The sequence below is a fragment of the Peromyscus californicus genome, unplaced genomic scaffold (genome assembly GCF_007827085.1).
Source record: "Peromyscus californicus insignis strain IS unplaced genomic scaffold, ASM782708v3 Scaffold_17__1_contigs__length_78620276, whole genome shotgun sequence".
Classification (NCBI taxonomy): Eukaryota; Metazoa; Chordata; class Mammalia; order Rodentia; family Cricetidae; genus Peromyscus; species Peromyscus californicus.
Window position 1 is genome coordinate 28,900,852 of NW_026294469.1, and position 18,507 is coordinate 28,919,358.

Genomic DNA, 18,507 nt, shown 5'->3' on the forward strand with positions numbered 1-18,507 from the left:
TCCTTAGTTTTACAGTCCTCTACATCCTCAGTTTCTCAGTCCTCTACATCCTCAGTTTCTCAGTCCTCTACATCCTCAGTTTCTCAGTACTCTACATCCTCAGTTTCTTAGTCCTCTACATCCTCAGTTTCTCAGTCCTCTACATCCTCAGTTTCTTAGTACTCTACATCCTCAGTTTCTTAGTACTCTACATCCTCAGTCTCTCAGTCCTCTATATCCTCAGTTTTACAGTCCTCTACATCCTCAGTTTGTCAGTTGCACTGGGAACAACTGGGGTGGTATGAGGACAGAATCAGACAATGCCTATAGAGTGCTTAAAATTACTGCGTCTGTGGGGATTGTTCCTCATGACTCACAGAAGACTCTGATAAGATAAACACATGCCATTTCTATTCTCTAGAAACATGTGTGTAAAGGTAAATACTCATTGGCATAGCTGTTTACCACGTCTTCATGTGCCGTAGTCAGTAGAAGCTAGAACATGCCTGCCTCAGAGTCACTTGTGCCACAGGGTTCAGACAGTCCTCTGTGGCTGGGTTTTGAAGGACTGTGGCCAACTTGGAGAGATGGACTTCAACCTTGCCTGTGTTGTTGAGAAGGTACACTTTTTCTGCCCTGTGAGCCATAAGTCAGGCCTCATCTGGTGACCTCTGTTCCCTTGAGTTGAGCTGGGCTCTCCCCTGTGAAGATAGAGTTCTTAAGAGGCATGTCTGAAAGCACATGCATCCTCTATAACTGCTGGTCACAAGACAAAAGCCACAGGTAAAGAGATCTCTTATCTCAGGGCATTGTTCTGACCTCCTAGCCCCAGTATGATGTTAGTGGGCCTCCATGAGACAGATGGAAGAAGGATGGGCCAAGCATTTAAAATAGTGCAGTGCAGGTCCTTTCTTCTACTAGTACATGAACCACAGTGCTGACCCCTGGAAAGGCATGGTACTTGCGTACATTTGCTCTTAGCTGGATTGGGAAAGGGGACTGAAATATCCTTATAGAGGACCTAAGTAGCTTTGTGGCCTTGGACACACTATAAGCCTCAGGTTCCATACCTGTACAATGATAGTGACACTAAAACTAATCCGTTTGATGTTTCAAGAATTGGATGCTGTCATGTTTGGCACTTGGTAAGTGCTTGGGATGCAAAGTCATTCTATAGTGCTCTTCCCAAGCCTCTACCTGGTCCCTATCATGGCGGTTGCTGCCTGCCCTGGCCTACCTTGTTGGGTGATGTGATCATATAGTCCTGGCAGGATTAGTTTGTTAGCTTTATTTCAAAACTCATTGTCTTTGGCTCATTTACCCAGACCAGACAGAGATTAATGGCTTGGTCTTGGAGGATTGGAAAGCACATGCTTCTGGCATCTTTGGCTCATTGATCACACCTCTCCAGCTCAAAGAGCACTTGGGTGTTCCAGGCAGGGGTCTCCTGAGACTCAGGAAACCTGGAAAGAAAGTAATTTGGCATGGATTTGCCTATTAATTAAGGAGCCCTGAAAGCCCCGTGTTTCACTATTCCTTCTGGATTTTGCCATTTACAATCTTAACAAGTTTCTCTTGGATAGAATGTTTGGATTGAATGGGAGAAATACAGTGATCAAGGGGAGCTGGAAGGAAAAGCAAACACATTTTCCAAAATGCTGTCTCCTCCCGTGTTGCCCTTCATCTGCTTTCCAAGGTTATCGAATGTTGTCGGGATGGGTTGCTGATTCTGGATTTACCTGTATGTCACTCCCTGAACAAGGCCCTGGTAGGGACCTGGCTGTACCTCATAACCTTGTCCTTATTTCTCATGCTTCTCTGCCCTTCAGTAATTGCCAACCACACTGACCTTCCTCCTCCATCAGGTAGGACCTGCTGGATATGAGTACCTAGACCTTACTAACAAGCTCCTCTTTTATCATTTAAATTCATGGAAATATTTTCTCTTCAGGAGAGTGTTCCCCCATACCAGACCCACACTGCCCTGTTTTCTTATCTCTATGGTACTTGTCAATATTTAAAGGAATCTTATTTATAAGTCTGTTTTCTTCAGTGGTAGGAAAGTTCCATGTGAGCAGAGCTCATTGCTGTACCTAAGTCACTGCCTGGCTATTGGAGGTACTTAATAAACACTTGTTAACCCACGCGAAGGAATTGCAGAGCAGTGGAAAAGTCTCAAAGCCAGCATCCCTTGTTTGATAGCCACATGAATAAAACCCATGGGAGCCAAAGGACATGGCATTTGTCTACCTGGAGTCCCTGCTGCCCCCCAAGTCCCTTTGTCCCCTTTGTGCGGTGCCATGGAGAGAGATCCATTAGCCAATGCGGGTCCAGTCCAGGCACTTCCTTTATCTCAGTGATGGACTGCTGCTCGGAGAACCACTTGCAGCTCTAGTTTCTGATAGCACTCAGCACAGCCTCGGTGGGGTGGTGGCCTTCACCTAGACTTTGTGGATGTTTCTCCCCCAAATCCTGTGAAGGCTGAGCCATTCTTGTTGCAGAAACAGGCCAAAGCAACCTCATTTTTCTTGTGCTGTTTCAGTCTATTCCTCTTGACACAGTCTCACTGGACACTCCCAGCAGCCTGTGGAGGAGTGTGTCAAACAGCTATCTATTATCACCCCATTTCTGAGAGGAAGAAGTGAGAGTCCAGCCTAATGAAGCGACTGGTGGTGAAGTCCAGGCCCAAAGCCGTCTTTTGATGCCTTCCTTGTCCCTGGGACTTTTCAGTGTGTGCACTGATGGTGATTCAGGTATCGGAGCATCCTTTGTAAGGTCTGAGGTTCCTTTTATGCTCGTCCTCTGATCTTTGTTAAGTGGCTGTGTGGCTTTAGTCTTCTGTAGAGAATAAATCTAAAAATATATGTGATAAATGTAATAACAAAGCAGGGTGATTTCTTGGATTTGGGGTTTGATAATCCCAAGACATTCTTGGGCAACTCCTTTATATAGAGCCATAAAGGCCCAAAGAAAGTAAGGCCAACTCTGTCCAAGTTGAACCTGTTGCCCCACTCTTGACTAGCCATTCCCATCTACATTTCTTAGTGGAAAACTCATTTTGGGGGACGTTTGATGCTAAGTTTTCAGAAATGCTTGGCTTAGTTAGTTCTTTTAGGGGCTAAATAAACATTTCCCAGCTGACAGTCCATCAGAACACCTGGGGATTGTTGAATAGGTAAGTAGATATTTAAGTTATGATGGCCAGCTTAATCCCATGCCTTTCCATACCTACAGAGGAGGATTTGGTAGTTTCCTTTTTCCGAGCAGAGATTTCACTGTATTTCTCCTAATAGCAACAGCACTTCAGGAGTGGGCCGTCTGGCCAGTAACCAAAGCCAGCCTATCCTTTGCTTCTGTGTGGACCGTGGGTCATGTGTGGTATTTATAGAATAGTTTTTGCAATTGACAAGTGATAGAGGCCTGTCACTGGATCCCAGGGAAGTGGAGTGCCAGCCTCCCTTTGCAGCACAGGCAAAGAATATTGGTTCTGCTAATTAGACTTTTTACCCCCTAAAAGTTATATTTTTAATTTTGTGAAAACTTGTTTCCTCACCTGATATTTAAGTACCAACATAATAATGATTTTGGCCTCTTGGCACTCAAAGCCTAAACTGTTCATTGTCTTGACCTTTGCAGAATAACTTGCAGCATGTCATTGTCTGCTTTATAGTGAGAAAGTCTTCCTTTTCCTAATCATACCACTTTCCCTTTGATGATTTCTATCAACTGTTAAAGGATTGGGTTGTAAATGTGATATATTCTCAGGATAACATTCACACCTACATATAGTAAAGGGGGTACTGGTCTCATCCCCAGGGTCAGCACTCAACAGTTTGTAATGTTTCTTTGCCCATGCTTCGCCTTTAACTAGCTGTGAAACCTCATTCCACCTTGGTAAGCCTCACATTTTCCACCTGTACAGCAGTGGTAGCAACTGCTCTTGCCAAGCATAGTTTCTATGCAGATGGGGATAGTTCCTGTGAGATGCTTAGGACATTGTCTGGTGTGCAGTTAGTACTTAATGGTTTGCAACTAACTTTAGACTCTCTTATTTTACTTTATTGTTTGCCATTTAAAAAAGATAACTGCCCCCCCCACACACACACCATAGTCCCACAGGTGGTTCTGACCCATACTTATTTGAGAAAAGCTAAGTGCATGCTGGGAAGTAAGAGCTTAGTTACGGGTGTTCCCGTGAGGGGAGCAGAAATTGCCTTCCATCTTGGGGTTTTCTACAATGAATTGGTAGGCTGGTATAAAATGCACACAAAGTAAATTCCTATTTCTATTTTCCAGGTCTACAACTCAAACAAAGACAGCCAGAATGAAGGGAGTAAGTATGATGTCTGGGTCATTTTCTATATTCAGAGTGGGGGGTGGGAGGGGAGGCTTTAAGAATTGTCACTTCAGGGCTGAGCCACCAGGAGGTGCCCTGGGCATGCTGGGTCAGCCTCACTTCAGAGGATTATTTTTTGAGGAAGATTGGCAAGATTGTAGTGACCTCTTGCATTTAAACAAACCTTCGTGCTTTTCATGGTACTCTTATACTCATGATCTCACATGGTCCCAGGTCTTAATAAGATGGTAGCCCCAGTCACCATTTATAAGTTGCTCAATATTCAACAAACCAAGAGTCCAATGCTGCCCGAATGCCTCAGGGAATGTCTGGGAGCCCTGGAATGGCAATAGCAAAGGTGGATGATGGCTTGCTACTTCTGTTTCCTTTGTGGCTCTTGGAGAGGGAAGATTGGAGAGGGGAGAGGATAGTGGCTAGCCTCTTTCCCTGCTGCAGGCCAGCACTGGGCTTCATCACCTCTTCTAAGGTCACCTCTAACTGCACAGGCAGTGAGATTGAAAGGAAACCTCTGCTGGGCAAGTGCTCCAACCTGATTATCACCTTGGTGCATAAGACATAAAGCACATTCCTTCCAGGGTGCCACAAGAGTACAAAGGAAACCCCGACTCTGGCTTTGCTCTAGAAAATCCACTTGACAAAATCAAGAGGTGGCCCTGCCAGGCACTGCAGTAGTGTCAGGAGATCAGTGGAGCAGAGCAGCACTTCAGACAGAAGGGTGAACCTTTCCACTTTTATTGATTGAAAGCCATTAGCCATTATGAAACACATTCTTCTCTTTTATTCTTTCTGAAATAAAGACTTTGCCAAAAGATTAAAACAACAACAAGCAAACAACAGGGTCTCTAGCCCAGGCTGGCCTCAAATACCCAGCCAAGGATGAACTTCTCACCTTTCTGCCTCCCTCCTGAATGATGGGATAACAGGTGTCCACAGTGACAGCCGCCTTATGCAGTGCTGGGGTTTGAACCCAGTACTTTGTAGATGAGAAACAAGCACACTACCAACTGAGCTATATCTCCAGCCCTTGCCAGAAGATACAGATAAAATATTAAGTGACTTATAATGGCCACAGTTGACAAAGTTTTTATGACAGGAAAACTGAGTTCTGTGTTGCTTTGTTTTCTCTTCAAAAGCTGAATAAAGAAAAAACTTGGAAGTAAATATTCAAGAAAACAAAATAGTAACCCCCCCCCCCCCGCCCCAATTTAAGTAGATCGGAGGTTAACTGGGGTAGAAGTAAGGAGCAAAACTCATAGTTTAACAGTGAAGAAGCATAAAAGGCGGTAGTGTAATTTAGTGATGGAGCATATGAAGGCACAGGCTGGCAGGCACACCAGCTCCAGGGATGCAGGGATGCCAACAAAGAAGGGTCTTCTGGATGCTGCTCCTAGGATACCAAGTTGTCCTTGCCTCACTCTCCTGAAGAGTCAGATTCCCAGGAAAGATACCATCCAGTGAGTATAGCTTGGGCCCCCAGAGGGAAAGAAACACATTTTGATAGAAAATTTCTAGAATATTGTAAGAAATGGATGCAGGAAAGCTTCTCAGGATAAAATTAGGGAAGCCACCAGGATAGGAAATATGGACACTCAGAAGGCTGAATGAACAGCTTCCCACACTTGGCCCCAGGCAGGGACATAGTGCTTCTTAGTAAAGATGCCAAGAGACCCCAAGAGCTGTGGAGATGCAGTACACACAGAGTTCTCTGTCACAGGCTCCCCTGTTGATCTTATGATCCTGTTCCCTGTTTAAGTGTTAACAACATTCTGTTTGAAATGATCTTATTGGTGGGTATGCTTGTCAGTCCTGCTGGTCCGCAAGCATTTTGGGAGTATGCGTGGAACCCTTCAGTAAGTGGCTATCTTTTGATTCAACAGTATTTTCTTTTTTTATTATTACTTTTTAAAATTACTTTTTTTCACAGCCCAGTGTCAGTTTCTCCTCTCTTCCTCTTCTCCTCCCTGTTCCTCCCCAGCCTCCCCTCTTCCCCGCTCTCATCCATTCCTTCTCCTTTCTCTTGAGAAAAGGGCAGGCCTCCCATGTATATCAGCCATCCTTGGCATACCAAGTCGCAGTGTGACTAGGCACCTCCTTTCCTATTAAGGCTGGCTGAGGCAACCCTGTAAGAAGAAAGGGTACTAAAAGCAGGTAACAGAGTCAGAGACAGCTCCTGCTCCTTCTGTTAGAAGTCCCACAAGAAGACTAAGCTACACAACTATCACATATGTGCAAGTTCTCTGGTTGGTGGTTCAGTCTCTGTGAGCCCCTATGAGTCCAGGTTAGTTGATTCTGCCGGTTTTCTTGTAGTGTCCTTGGTTCCTCTGGCTCTCATAATCCTTCCTCTGCCTCTTCCACTGGATTTCCAGAGGTCTGCCTAAAGTTTGGCTGTGGGTCTCTGCATCTGTTTCCATCAATTGCTGGGTGAAGCCTCTCTGATGCCAGCTGGGCTAGGCAATGATCTACAAGTAGAGCAGAATATCATTAGGAGTCATATTATTGACTTTCTTCTCTTTTTTGCCAGCCATGTTTGGTTCTATCCTTGGTCTCTGGGCTGTTCAGCCTCTGGGTCCTGGCCCTGCAAGCAGTGTCCAGGGTGACACTGTTTCCTCTCGCAGCATGGGTTTCAAGCTAGACCAGTCATTGGTTGGCCACCCCCATCATTTCTTGGAAGCCTTCAAAAAGTGGCTATCCTTTGACTCAACAGCATTTTCTAAAGTACAAAAATGTTTAAAATGCAACCAAGAAGTTCAAGAGCCTGAGTATCAAATGGAGCAATCGCAGAGTAGTATGCAGTTTTAGTAAGAACAGGGCGACATGGTGGATGGTTTCAGCTGTCAGAATGTGTAGAGTCACCCCGGCAGGCAGGAAGCCCTTCTAAAGAAATGTCTAGGTTAGCTTAGCCTGTGAGAGAGTTTAACCGGAGTAATCAGGATTGGGAAGATTAGCTCTGAATGTGGCAGTACCATTTTGTGGGCTTGGCCTTGCACTGAATGAGAAGAAAAGGAGCTGAGAATACATGAATGTGCTAATTCCTTCAATGGAATGTGACTAGCTACTTCAAGTTTATGGTGCCTTGACTTTCCCACAATGCTAAACTATGACCCAAAATTATGAGTCAAATAAAACTTCGTCCCTTAAGTTGCTTTTATCTCAGGGTATTTTATCACAGCAACAGGGTGGGAAACTGAGATGGGGGGAGGTGCACTGTGGCGAGGGCTCAGCAGTCAAAGCACTTGCATAGGCAAGAGGACTAGAGTTGAGATCCTTGGAGCCCACAGACATGTCGGTGAGCATGGCAGCCCATTTGTGGTTCCAGCCCTGGAAGGGGGAAACAAGGGATCCCTGAGCAAGCTGGCTAGTGAGACTAGGTTAGTTGGAAATCTCTAGATTTGATGAATAGACCCTGACTCAAAGGATAAGGTAGAAGAATGATCCAGAAAGATTCCCAGTAACGACCTTGTACTTCTACATGCATATACAAATATATGTGGTCCCACACAGGCAACTACACACACATGTAAACACACCACACACACAAACATGTGAAAAGAAGGACAAACGGGAACACGGGAGCTCTTAGTGTATTTGTTGCCTGCAGTAGATCATTAATTGAATTTTTAATGGAAGTGGGCAGTGGAACAAAATAAAAGAAGTTATAGAACTCATCTAGGTGTTTGACAGGAAAATGTCTTGAGCTACATTGATGATCAAATACTAAATCAAGATGGAGAATGGCTTACTGGGGGATGGCCAGTTTCTAGTGTGTTTCTATGCAAGGTACGTTGTCTACCATTAAAGTCATTTTATAGCAATAGCTGTTAAGTAACCACTTAATATGTGTCAGGTACTAGAGATTTATTAGATTAAGTTTATTGGGAATTTATTTCCTTCCTTCCTTCTTTCTTTCCTTCCTTCTTCAAGCTTCCTTCCTTCCTCCCTCTCTTCCTTCCAACTTCCTTCCTTTTTTCCTTCCTTCCTCCTTCAAACTTCCTTCCTTCCTTCCCTGTCTCTCTCTGTCTCTCTCTCTCTCTTTCTCTCTTTGTTTGCTTGCTTGTGTGTTTTTCAGGACAGGGTTTCTCTGTGTAGTCCTGGCTGTCCTAGAACTCTCTCTATTGACAAAATTGGTCTCAAACTCAGAGATCCACCTGTCTCTGCCTCCCAAGTTCTAGGACTAAAGGCATGCACCACTACACCAGGCTTTGTTGGAAATTTTTGATTTAACTTGTAGATGAAGAAATTGAGGCTAATAAGCTCAGAGGATACAATTTAGGCTATATTTCCCCCAACTCCCATGGTTGTACCCTGAACACAAGGCAAGGGTATTTCCTTTTCTTGAGCAAAGAACGATGCAAAGAGTCCCATATGAAAAATACAGACTCTGCTAGAACATTTGATTCTGCCTCTTGTTCTTCCCAGACAGGAGATACACTTGTGTTAGTTGTGGAATACCCTTGTATTTAGCAAGGAGGAGAGATAATGACTGAGTGGAAAAATAGTGGCCACTTTTTCAAGACTGCTTTACTACTCACTGACTTCCAGACTGACCACAGATTATTCCTCTGGGTTGGTGTTGCCGTCCTTTCTTGGTATTAATATATCCCTTTCCATATCATGCCATTATTTTTTACCTCCCTCCTATTTGGGAATTGAACCTGGGCCTTGGGCATGCAAGGCAGATCGTACCACTTGTCTCAGCCCACACCTTGAAGCTATTGTTTCTTTTCATCTTCACTGGGCTTATCTGTCATGGGAAGCACTGTTGCTAAAGATCTTGATCTACCCTTTTTTAAATGTCCCAGTTTAAGCACTCTTAAAGGTAATGAGTCAATCTGATAGGAATTTAAGAGTCAACTGTTGCTTTTCTTGCCAAATTCTAAATGTTAGCATGTAAATACAAGTTATGTAGTGTTTTGTTTTCTCAAATGTTTTGGTGGGAGTTTGAATACAAACCTCTTATCAGAGAGCCAGCATGTTCTGAAGGGGGCAGATAGCTGGTGGGGATTCTTCTGTGGACTTGTCTGAGTTTGTTACTTTGCCTGTGAAGTTGCTCTCAGGGCTTGCAGTGCCTGTGGGTATGAAACAGATTGGTAAGTGGCATTTGTTGGCTGCTCTGATTTCAGATTGCTCACTTGACAAAGAGAAGACAGCCACAGACAAAACATGCCCATTTCTTTGAAGGCTCTTTGCATTTTATCTTCTGTGTGTTCTGTTCAGGTCTCAGGTAGAGAGCCCTCACCTTCCCTTCCCTGTTCTGTCTCATTATTCTCATGAGTTCCTTGAACCATTCTTTCCTTTTATTTATTCCATTTCTTTTCTTCCCTGTGTTCTTTTGTTCCCCCTTAGACCACTATTCTATTCTAGTTTGCACTTTTTTTTGTTTGATTTTTTTGAGACAAGGTTTCTCTGTGTAGCTCTGCCTTGCTGGAACTCATTCTATAGACAGGCTGGCCTCGAACTTACAGAGATTCGCCTGCCTCTGCCTCCTGAGTGCTGGGATTAAAGGCGTGTGCCACCACTGCCTAGCCTAGTTTGCACTTTTAAAGCACATTTCTTGTAATATATCGCCTATCTACCTGTATTCTTAGATTATACAAATGGCTCTATGTCTTGTTCTGATCCGTTTTTGTCCCTTCAGCATGTGTTAGGTGTCATCCACAACATTCCTTGTGTCTCTAGATGGTGCCTCTGATTGCCATCTACTCTAAAATGTATGTGGTTTTGTAGAGATGTGCTCTTGTCTCCTCAGCTGCTCACCTCTGAGTTCTCATCATCACATGAACATGTCTGTAATGTGACTGTGTGTGATTCTGTTCTGGGGTTCTATTTTCTGGTCCAGTTGCCAGTTCATGATAGACTTCATTAAGCGATCTCATGCTGCTCTGAGATCTGTCTACAGTGTTATCAGCCTCGAATGCACATTTCTCCATACTTGCCAATGCTCACTATTACTCAGCCTTGTGATTTCTTGCTGGTCTAATACATTTACACAATAGCACATGTCTTTCTCTGATAAGCAAAGAGTTTTGACTGTGTACTCATATTGCCTGCTAGTCCTTGAGCATCCTCTTCTCTTAATGGCCTGTTCATGTCCTTTGTCCATTTTCAGTGACAATTGCCATCGTTTCCTGTGTATTTGTAAAGTTGTTTCTATCTAGATAGTAATCCTTATTAATTTTAGACATTTTATCTTATTTTTGTGGTGCTGGTGATTGAACCAGGGCCTTGAACATGATAGACTAGCCACTGAAGTAAATACTCAGTCCAGTTTTAGATATTTAAAATACACTTTCCCATCTTGTTACCTATTGATGTTATTTGTTCTGTCCTTCCTTGATGCTAGGGACTGAACCTGTGGTCTTGGGCATGCTAGAGATCTGTATTCTGTATACATTCATTATCATCTTTTAAATTTTGTCTCTACTCTCCTTTCTGGCTCCTGATTTTCAAATTGTGTTTTGAAGAAGGCGTTTTGACTCAAATCCTGATGCTGTGTCCCCACATCAGTTTGCCTTTCTTCCTCTACCCGCCCTTCCTCTTCCTCACTCCCCCCTCTCTTTACTGTCCTTTTAGGGGTTGACATAGTTACCTGTAGACATTTATTCTTTGAGAATAAATTTAGTGAGTTATTCAAACATGAAAATTTCATTTGCATTCAAGATCATGTTAATTAAATAGATTGATTTTGAGGAAAAGAAACACTTTTACCTGTAATCTTGTCATTCTCTCAAGACCTTTGACTGTCCTTCCATTTATTCAGACCAACGTCCTTTTGTTTGGGTTTTAGTTTTCTGTCTAGAGGTCTTGTGTGTTCTTAGTTGACTTTTCCCTGAAATAGTAGAGTCAGAAAACAGTCTGCTCTTTTTGTTTCTCATCATGTCCTGGTAGTTTTGTGAATATGAACATTCCTTTGGTTGTTCTAGAATGTCAAAAGCAATGAGCTCTCTAGGTGGTCAGTTCTGACCAAGCAGAAAAGGAAAGGAGAGAATGGAATGACAGCCAGTAAAGAACTTGATCTCCTGCTCCCTGAGCTTCCTGTTAAAAAGGTGACCATCGCCAGTGTCAAGGATTCACTCTTAGCTCCTCCTTCACTGTTACAGAAGGCAGGGTTCTGCACAAGGCCAGATCTGTTCCCCAGCTCCATTCCCACCTCAATGCTTGGTTAGTCTTGTTCCACACCTGACCTTTGGCTTCGGCTGCAGTTGTCAGATTTATTCTCCAAAGACTCAGAAGTAGGAAGAGAAACTAGGAAGTGGCTTGTTCCAAACCTTGGCTACTTGTCCCAACTGAGGAATGGTTACAGTGCCAAGAACATGTTGGAGAAGCTGCATCAGTTCAGTGAGAGATTCTAAGACTTCTAGTATTTAAGTTTTAAACAATAAATGCCACTACATGTTCACCTCAACAAAAGTTACATGTTTTACAGGAATGTAGTCTCCCTCTGCTTCTCCAGCTGTTTAAAATCTGAAAGCTGGTAGATTGGGACAGAGAGGACCCATTTTGTTAAGTGTTCATAGTACCACCTCCCTCTATGAGAGATTTAGCCCAAATCAATGGGCTAATCAATCAGGTTGTCTTTAAATTGATGTGTTCTTGTTGCTACAAGCTTGCCTCCTCATGGACATCAGGGCATAGCCATGTGTTGACCACCTGGATTTTCAGAGTATCATGGTGGTAGTTCACTCTGCTTCCCACTCTCATTTAACATTGCCTTTTCACTCTTGCTTGAAGTTCTTACTAGATGGAACTGTAGGAGCCCAGGTTTCCTGAAGGTCCTCATCCAGTGGATTCCTCTCTGAGTTCATAAGGGCAAGTAGCACTAAAGGGTAAGAACACTTACAACTAGAATAGGTATCTCTACCTTCAAGCAGTGTGGGATGTGCTGTGGGGGCTCAGAGCACCAAGAGGCCATAGACAGATGGCTCAGTTATGTTGTTGGGGTGGATAATATTGACGTCATCAACATCCGTACTCTTTGTGTGGACAAAATGCCCTAAACTGGTGGATTTGAAAATGAGCTTCAAATGGGGTTTCATCTAGACTGGACAGATTAGAAAATGCAAACTTTCAGGCAGGGCTGTGGCTCAGTAGTAGAGTGCTTGTGTAGTATGTGCAAGGCCCTGGGTTCAGTCAGCAGAGCTGCAAAGACAACACAGACTTCTCTTTTCTCCCAAAGAAAAGCAGTACGTGTTCTGTGCTCACAATTTTTAATCACTCCTTCCTTGCACTTGGCCCTTCATCTGGTACTCTTATGAGACTCATTCACTTTTGAATTGTGTTGAGGAGCCCACCGCAGTTTCTGTTTGTTGTTCACAAGGAGAGGTGGCGAGAACAACAGTGATTAGACAGGGAATGCTCTGGGTGGATCTGGGCTTACGGTCTACTGTTGTAGGGTGTGCACATGGAATCTTCAAACTTTCCTCTGAAGCAGGTTTAAAAACATATGTTCTTTCCTGTTGTTCAATAATATGAACTTGTAGTAGACTATTAAGGAAATATAGCAAAATAATTTTCAAAAACAGTAATCTGTAAGCTCAGAGATATTTCATTCTTGAATTGTTTATGATGTCTTATATGCATATTACCACTATCACTATGGATTTTGACTTAATTAGCATTATACTAAATAAACTTATTTCCATTCTGTTTTAAAAACGTACAAGAATTTTTCATGTCATAAAAATTACATCTTGAAGCTGGGCGGCGGTGGTGCACGCTTTTAATTCCAGCACTCGGGAGGCAGAGCCAGGCAGATATCTGTGAGTTTGAGGCCAGCCTGGTCTACAGAGTGAGATCTAGGACAGGCACCAAAACCACACAGAGAAACCCTGTCTCTAAAAGAAAAACCAAAAAAAAAAATTACATCTTGATAAAATTTGTGATATTAACATCCCACAATAGGATTCTATCCTAATTGACTTTTATGATGCTTTCCATATGTTTGCTATTTTGAGACCTATACATGCTTGTACATCAGCCCTTTCACATATCTAAAATGTTCTCTTTCTTTCTATTTTGTATGCATGGGTGTTTTGGCTGCACATATATCTGTACATCACATGCATACCTATTACCCACATTGGTCAGAAAAGGCATCAGATACCCTGGCACTGTAGTTACAAACAGTTGTGAGCCACCATGTGTGTGCTGGGAATTGAACCCAGGTCCTCTGGAAGAGCAGCTAGTGCTCTTAATTGTTGAGCCATCCCTCCAGCACCATGAAATGCTTTGTTTAGGGTAGATTTCGCTATGTTGATTGGTGCTTTCGCACAGGGTGCTGTGGAGCTGGTATACATTAGCGTGTTGGCCCTTGATCCTTGGAGAGAGATGGCAGGGCCCTTTATGCTTTTAAAATTAATATTCCTGCATCATAAACTCAGTGTGAGGATTAATGTTGAGCACAGAGTCTGACATCATTCTTGTTTAAGTTCTTCCTATCGCCTGGCCAAATGTGTTACTGAAAAGAAAAATCTTTTACTGAGCATGGTGGTGTATGTACTTCAAGACTGAAGTAGGAGGATGGAGAGTTCCAGGCCAGGCTGGACAGCATAGTGAGACATCGTCAAAACCTAAAAGGACAACAAACAAACAGAACAGGGAAAAGCCCAGTGTGTGTGGGGGGGGGCGGGGGGGGGGACAACATTGGATTGACAGAGCTCCTCTTGCAGGGGAAGGCAGGGAAAATGCAGGAGGTAGCCATTCTCTCTGTCTAGCCCTCTGGGGGTAGTTCACTTAATTCTGGTAGCTGTACTTCTCACTGGTAGTTCCTGTGCCACAGGAACTTCCTAAACTGCTGTTTATAATACTTAGTGTGATATGAACGGGAGGCACAAGCAGTATAGATTTGTTGATTTTGTCAGTGCCATTATTTAACACAGAGATCATGCTTTTCAGTAAAGGGGCGGAGAGCAAATACTTTCATTTTGCCGAACTGTTGAGTTCCTTTATTACATTAGTGTGAAGGCAGCCATGGACACTATGGGAATGAATGGACAAGTGTTATCCAGTAAAGCTTTATTTTTTCAGAACAGGCAATGGTGACATTTACCCATGGACTGTAGTTTGTTAACTCCTTAGTTACTGCATGGTGAATTTTAAAACTAGTCCATTAGAATGGCATGGGATTTTGGCAGGGGGAATGGTAAGTGGCACACAAATGGCCATCACTTACAGAAATAGTATTCTATGTGTCTAGGTTTTAACTGAGCAAATGGAATTCAAAAGTATATAATTGAGAAGTAGGAGAACCAGTGGCCAGCATCCTTGACTCCTGCTGCACTTGCTCTGTTTCTCTATCTAGCCATATGCAGCCCATCATGTGAGACTAGAAGGAATTCTGTCAGCAGTCTCCAGCATCTAACCTATCAGAGTCTTTGCATATCCATTCTCCATGAATCTCCATGTTAGAACCCTCAGTGCTTCCTCAAGTACCTGTGCCCAGGGCTGGGTATTCAGGGGCCACAGGCTCTGATGGCTCCACCTTCTCAGGGTCAGGCCTTTGATGTGGCACACTGGCATCGCACAGAGAGTCTGGAAGAAGCAGAGCCGCTCTCTGTTGTTTCCCTTGTGTATGCTCTCGTTCTGGAGGCTGTCGTTCAAATCAGAATCCTTTATGATGCTTTGTTAAAGCTTGTCTTGATTTATGAGACAAGACCGAAGATCAGGAGAGCAGATGGGCAGGGATGCATTACCATCTTTTTGTATTTGCCTGATTTTGTCCCTCTGATTCTCGATTCTCTTCATCTCTGTGCCTTGGATCCCCTTGATCTGCCAGACAGAAAAGAGATTTATCCTTGAAGATCACTGTGGAAGCCTTAGTGGTTAGCATGGCCACTGTTTTTAAAAGGCTTCTAAACCCTTCAGCTTTTATTATCAAAGGTCCACATTCTCATGAAAACAGTAAAGGGCAGGAAAGGGGATTCCCCCTCCCTCTTGCTTCCAGTCACCTTCGGCCTTTTGCTGTTAGAACACCCACAGTAGAGAGGCTGGAGGGGGCAACCACTGGTAACAAGGATCCCTTTGGGATCAGAGCCATCCAAAGGCTGCCAGGTCTCCCCTGTTGGGTAGCTTATAAATAGAACATTTCCCCCTTTTAAACCTGAGAAGGGTGGAAGCATTAATGGGCACGACGCCTGGCCTCCTGTGCGCTGGTCCACGAGGCAATCAGCTGAGTGCACCTTCCCCTCCGGCTTTCCACCCTGCTTGCCAGCAATGGCCTGAGGCAGACTTCTCCACACTGCCTGCTCCTCTGGTGCTGCCTGCTCCCCCGGTGCCCTCTTGGCCCTTCCTCTCCCTCCTGGTCCATGCAGGTTTCTGTGGCAATCCCTTTGGTCTTCTGAGGCTCAGTTAGAGTCAGGCAAGGGGCTGTGAAGGTGCTGGCTCTCTGCACTTTGCCTTTTGTTAGGAATCCTACTAGTGACATGGTTGCTGTGGCTGCATTGAGCTAGAATTATATTTAGTAAAGCAGTGACGTCTTAACTCTAGAGTGGCTTAGCTATGGGTAGAGTCTGGCGAGACAGGGAAATACTCCTCAGATACCTTATGTTCCCAACTGTTTTGTGTGATAAGACCATCTTCCAAGGACAGTATTGGCAGTGGGACTCTGTGAACTTGCCAACAGGGCTTCTTGAACTTGCCCAAGCAGTCAGAAGTCTTTATGTTTATCCTGGGAGATATTTCAGAAATCCATTCTTAGCTTCAGACTGACAGAGGCAGCCAGCATGTAACTTTGCCATGGCCTGATGTTTGCCTTTCCCTCGTGATGTGGGCTCTGTACTGACAACAGGCTACAACTTGGATGGTAGGAACTACCTCCTGACACCCCAGATTGGGCCTCAGCCAGGCAACATGGTAAAGGGCCCTAGATAACTCTTTAACCCTAAAGCAAGAGGTAGTTGAGACTGCGATTGAAAAATTGTCACTACTGTCACCAAGTCCATGCTTTCAATTGTTATAGTCAATGCCTATTGAGTTCATACTACACATGGGATAGTGTACTAAGTGTTTGACATGCACTGTATTGCTTGATCATTATTATAAGAGCCATATAAGGGAGGTAGTATTATTTAGACCTCATTTACAGATATCTGAGGCTTTGTCTAGGTGTATACTTATGGTCACTCAAGTCATTTCTTCCCACCCTGGTCAAAGATTTCAGATCTTACTATACATGTGTGTAAGGCTTAGCAGAGGCTATGAGGTGTCAGTTGGGGTAGTGTTGAGACATGTATAGGAGTTTTAACTCTGAAATACTACATGGGTTGGCATCCGAATGCCATTGCTGTAATATGTGACCTTGGGAAACTCCGGGCCCCAGTTTATTTGTAGGGGGGACTGGCTTTAGTACATACATTTTTATTTACCAGGTAAATTAAATAAAATTGGGATGGATAACCTTTGCTTAGTGGTAGCAGGTCCCATCAAGAATTATTGCTCTTTGCTGTTATTATTATCAGTAGCATCTCCTAAGCCTGTATGGATCTCCCAACTTCCTTAGAGTGTCTTCACAGGCATTGCCTCATTTGGTTTCCCTAATTCCTTCATCTTAAAGGTAAGGAGGGTAGATATATAAAGGCTATTCATCACATAGCCAGTGTGTGGTTGGCCCCAAATCTGAGGCTTTTGAGTCTGAATGTCATTTCTTTGTTCACCTTTGCTGCCTCAGAATTTATTATGACAAAAGAAAAAAATTTCAACAGTTCCTGGGGCATCTGGAGGTGGAAGGTAGGTTTTAAAAAGGCAGGAGACAGGGTTCCAGTAGACAGAGGCATTTGGCTCAGTGTTTGAAATACTTCTATCTTCATGGAATTTTATTGGTTCAGAAGTCAGTACAAAGCCCCCTGGGCTCTTTGGACTAAGACACTCTCAGGATGCCAGATCCCCTGGCAGGATATAATGGTCCTGATGATGCTGGGCATTGAGTGAAATCTTGTTATTTCAGTGTTACTGTCCTGTTTTGAAGTTGAAGTCCTACAGAGGAACACTCTTTCTAATGGCAGATGTGTAGCCCCCAGCTATGTTCTGTGACATCTGACATGGTGCCACCTGGGCCTCCCGCCTCTTGTTGAGAATTGGACCTCTTTTTGCAGCTCTCCTAGGGCTTCCTTGATTAGACAGAGAGCTGAGAGGTTTACTGCAGGCAGGCAGTGATTTTTTCTTTTCCTTCTATTTATGTTTCTTTCATTACCGTACCTCTCTTTCAGCTCATTTTTCTGTTTGTACTCAGAAACTGGAAAAGGAGGGTCAGTGGCTGTGTATGTAGCAGGCAGGGAGGGAAAGTTTTGATTGGCAGGGTTGTTGCCTAGAGGCCATGCCATGAATGGCACCCTGTGGGTGCTCCCCGACTTGTTCTTAGAATGCATGTGTAGGTTCTATTGTATTGTCAGCTGCTCATCCCTTAAGGGTCTTTGGAGTGTTGAAGACCTTTTCTCTATTGGTTCTTGGTCTTTTGGCTGGAGAAATATAATTGTTCTTGTTTCTTCATTCAGAAAACATTTATTGAAATAGAATTACAAGTCAGCTAATGGAGCCTCTGCCCTCATAAAGCTGGTACTATTGTAAAACTTTTAATTGAAAAATTTTAACTGATATATAAAAAATGCAAAATGTGCACATTAAATGGACTACCATGATTTGTATACATTTATAATATGGAGGCTATACTCTAGAGAGATTGACAACAAACTATAAATAAGTAGATCAGTGTATATTTTCTGGTAGAGGCAAATCCCATGAAGAAATGTGAACTAGGGACCAGAGAATCAGGGAAAGACACTTACGTCAGATGGCTAGAGCCTCCTATGAAGTGACTTTTGAGCAGAAACCTGGAGAAAAGAGGGTAGGTTACATGTGAGAAGTTGACAGATGAGTATTGCTAACCAAAGGGCCAACCACATACAAACACACTAAGGAGTAGGGAATGAGTGGAGGTCTAGGGATATTAAAAGGGACCATTGGGACTGCATGAGAGGAGGTCTAGAGGAGAGTGGTCAGGTAGGCTGGGACTAGACCAGTGAGATAATGAGATAAAATTGTGCTCTTAGCATTGGAGAAGCCCCTAGAGAGAGGCCCCTAGAGGTCACCTGTGGATCGTGACCTCTTTGGAAGTTGTATGTCAGATATCCTACATATTAGATATTTATATTACAGTTCATAACAGTAGCAAAATTACAGCT

General features: G+C 43.6%; 1 protein-coding gene across 7 annotated transcripts in view; it reads left to right on the forward strand.

The window, feature by feature from the left end:
• The window catches only part of Arhgap26 (Rho GTPase activating protein 26), a 729,500-nt gene that overhangs the window by 539,078 nt on the left and 171,915 nt on the right, over positions 1-18,507 (forward strand). For all 7 annotated transcript variants that reach the window (XM_052742060.1, XM_052742061.1, XM_052742062.1 and 4 more), the window contains one exon: positions 4,276-4,312. In XM_052742060.1, coding sequence (XP_052598020.1) covers positions 4,276-4,312 — 37 coding nt within the window. The remainder of the gene's footprint in view (positions 1-4,275; positions 4,313-18,507) is intronic.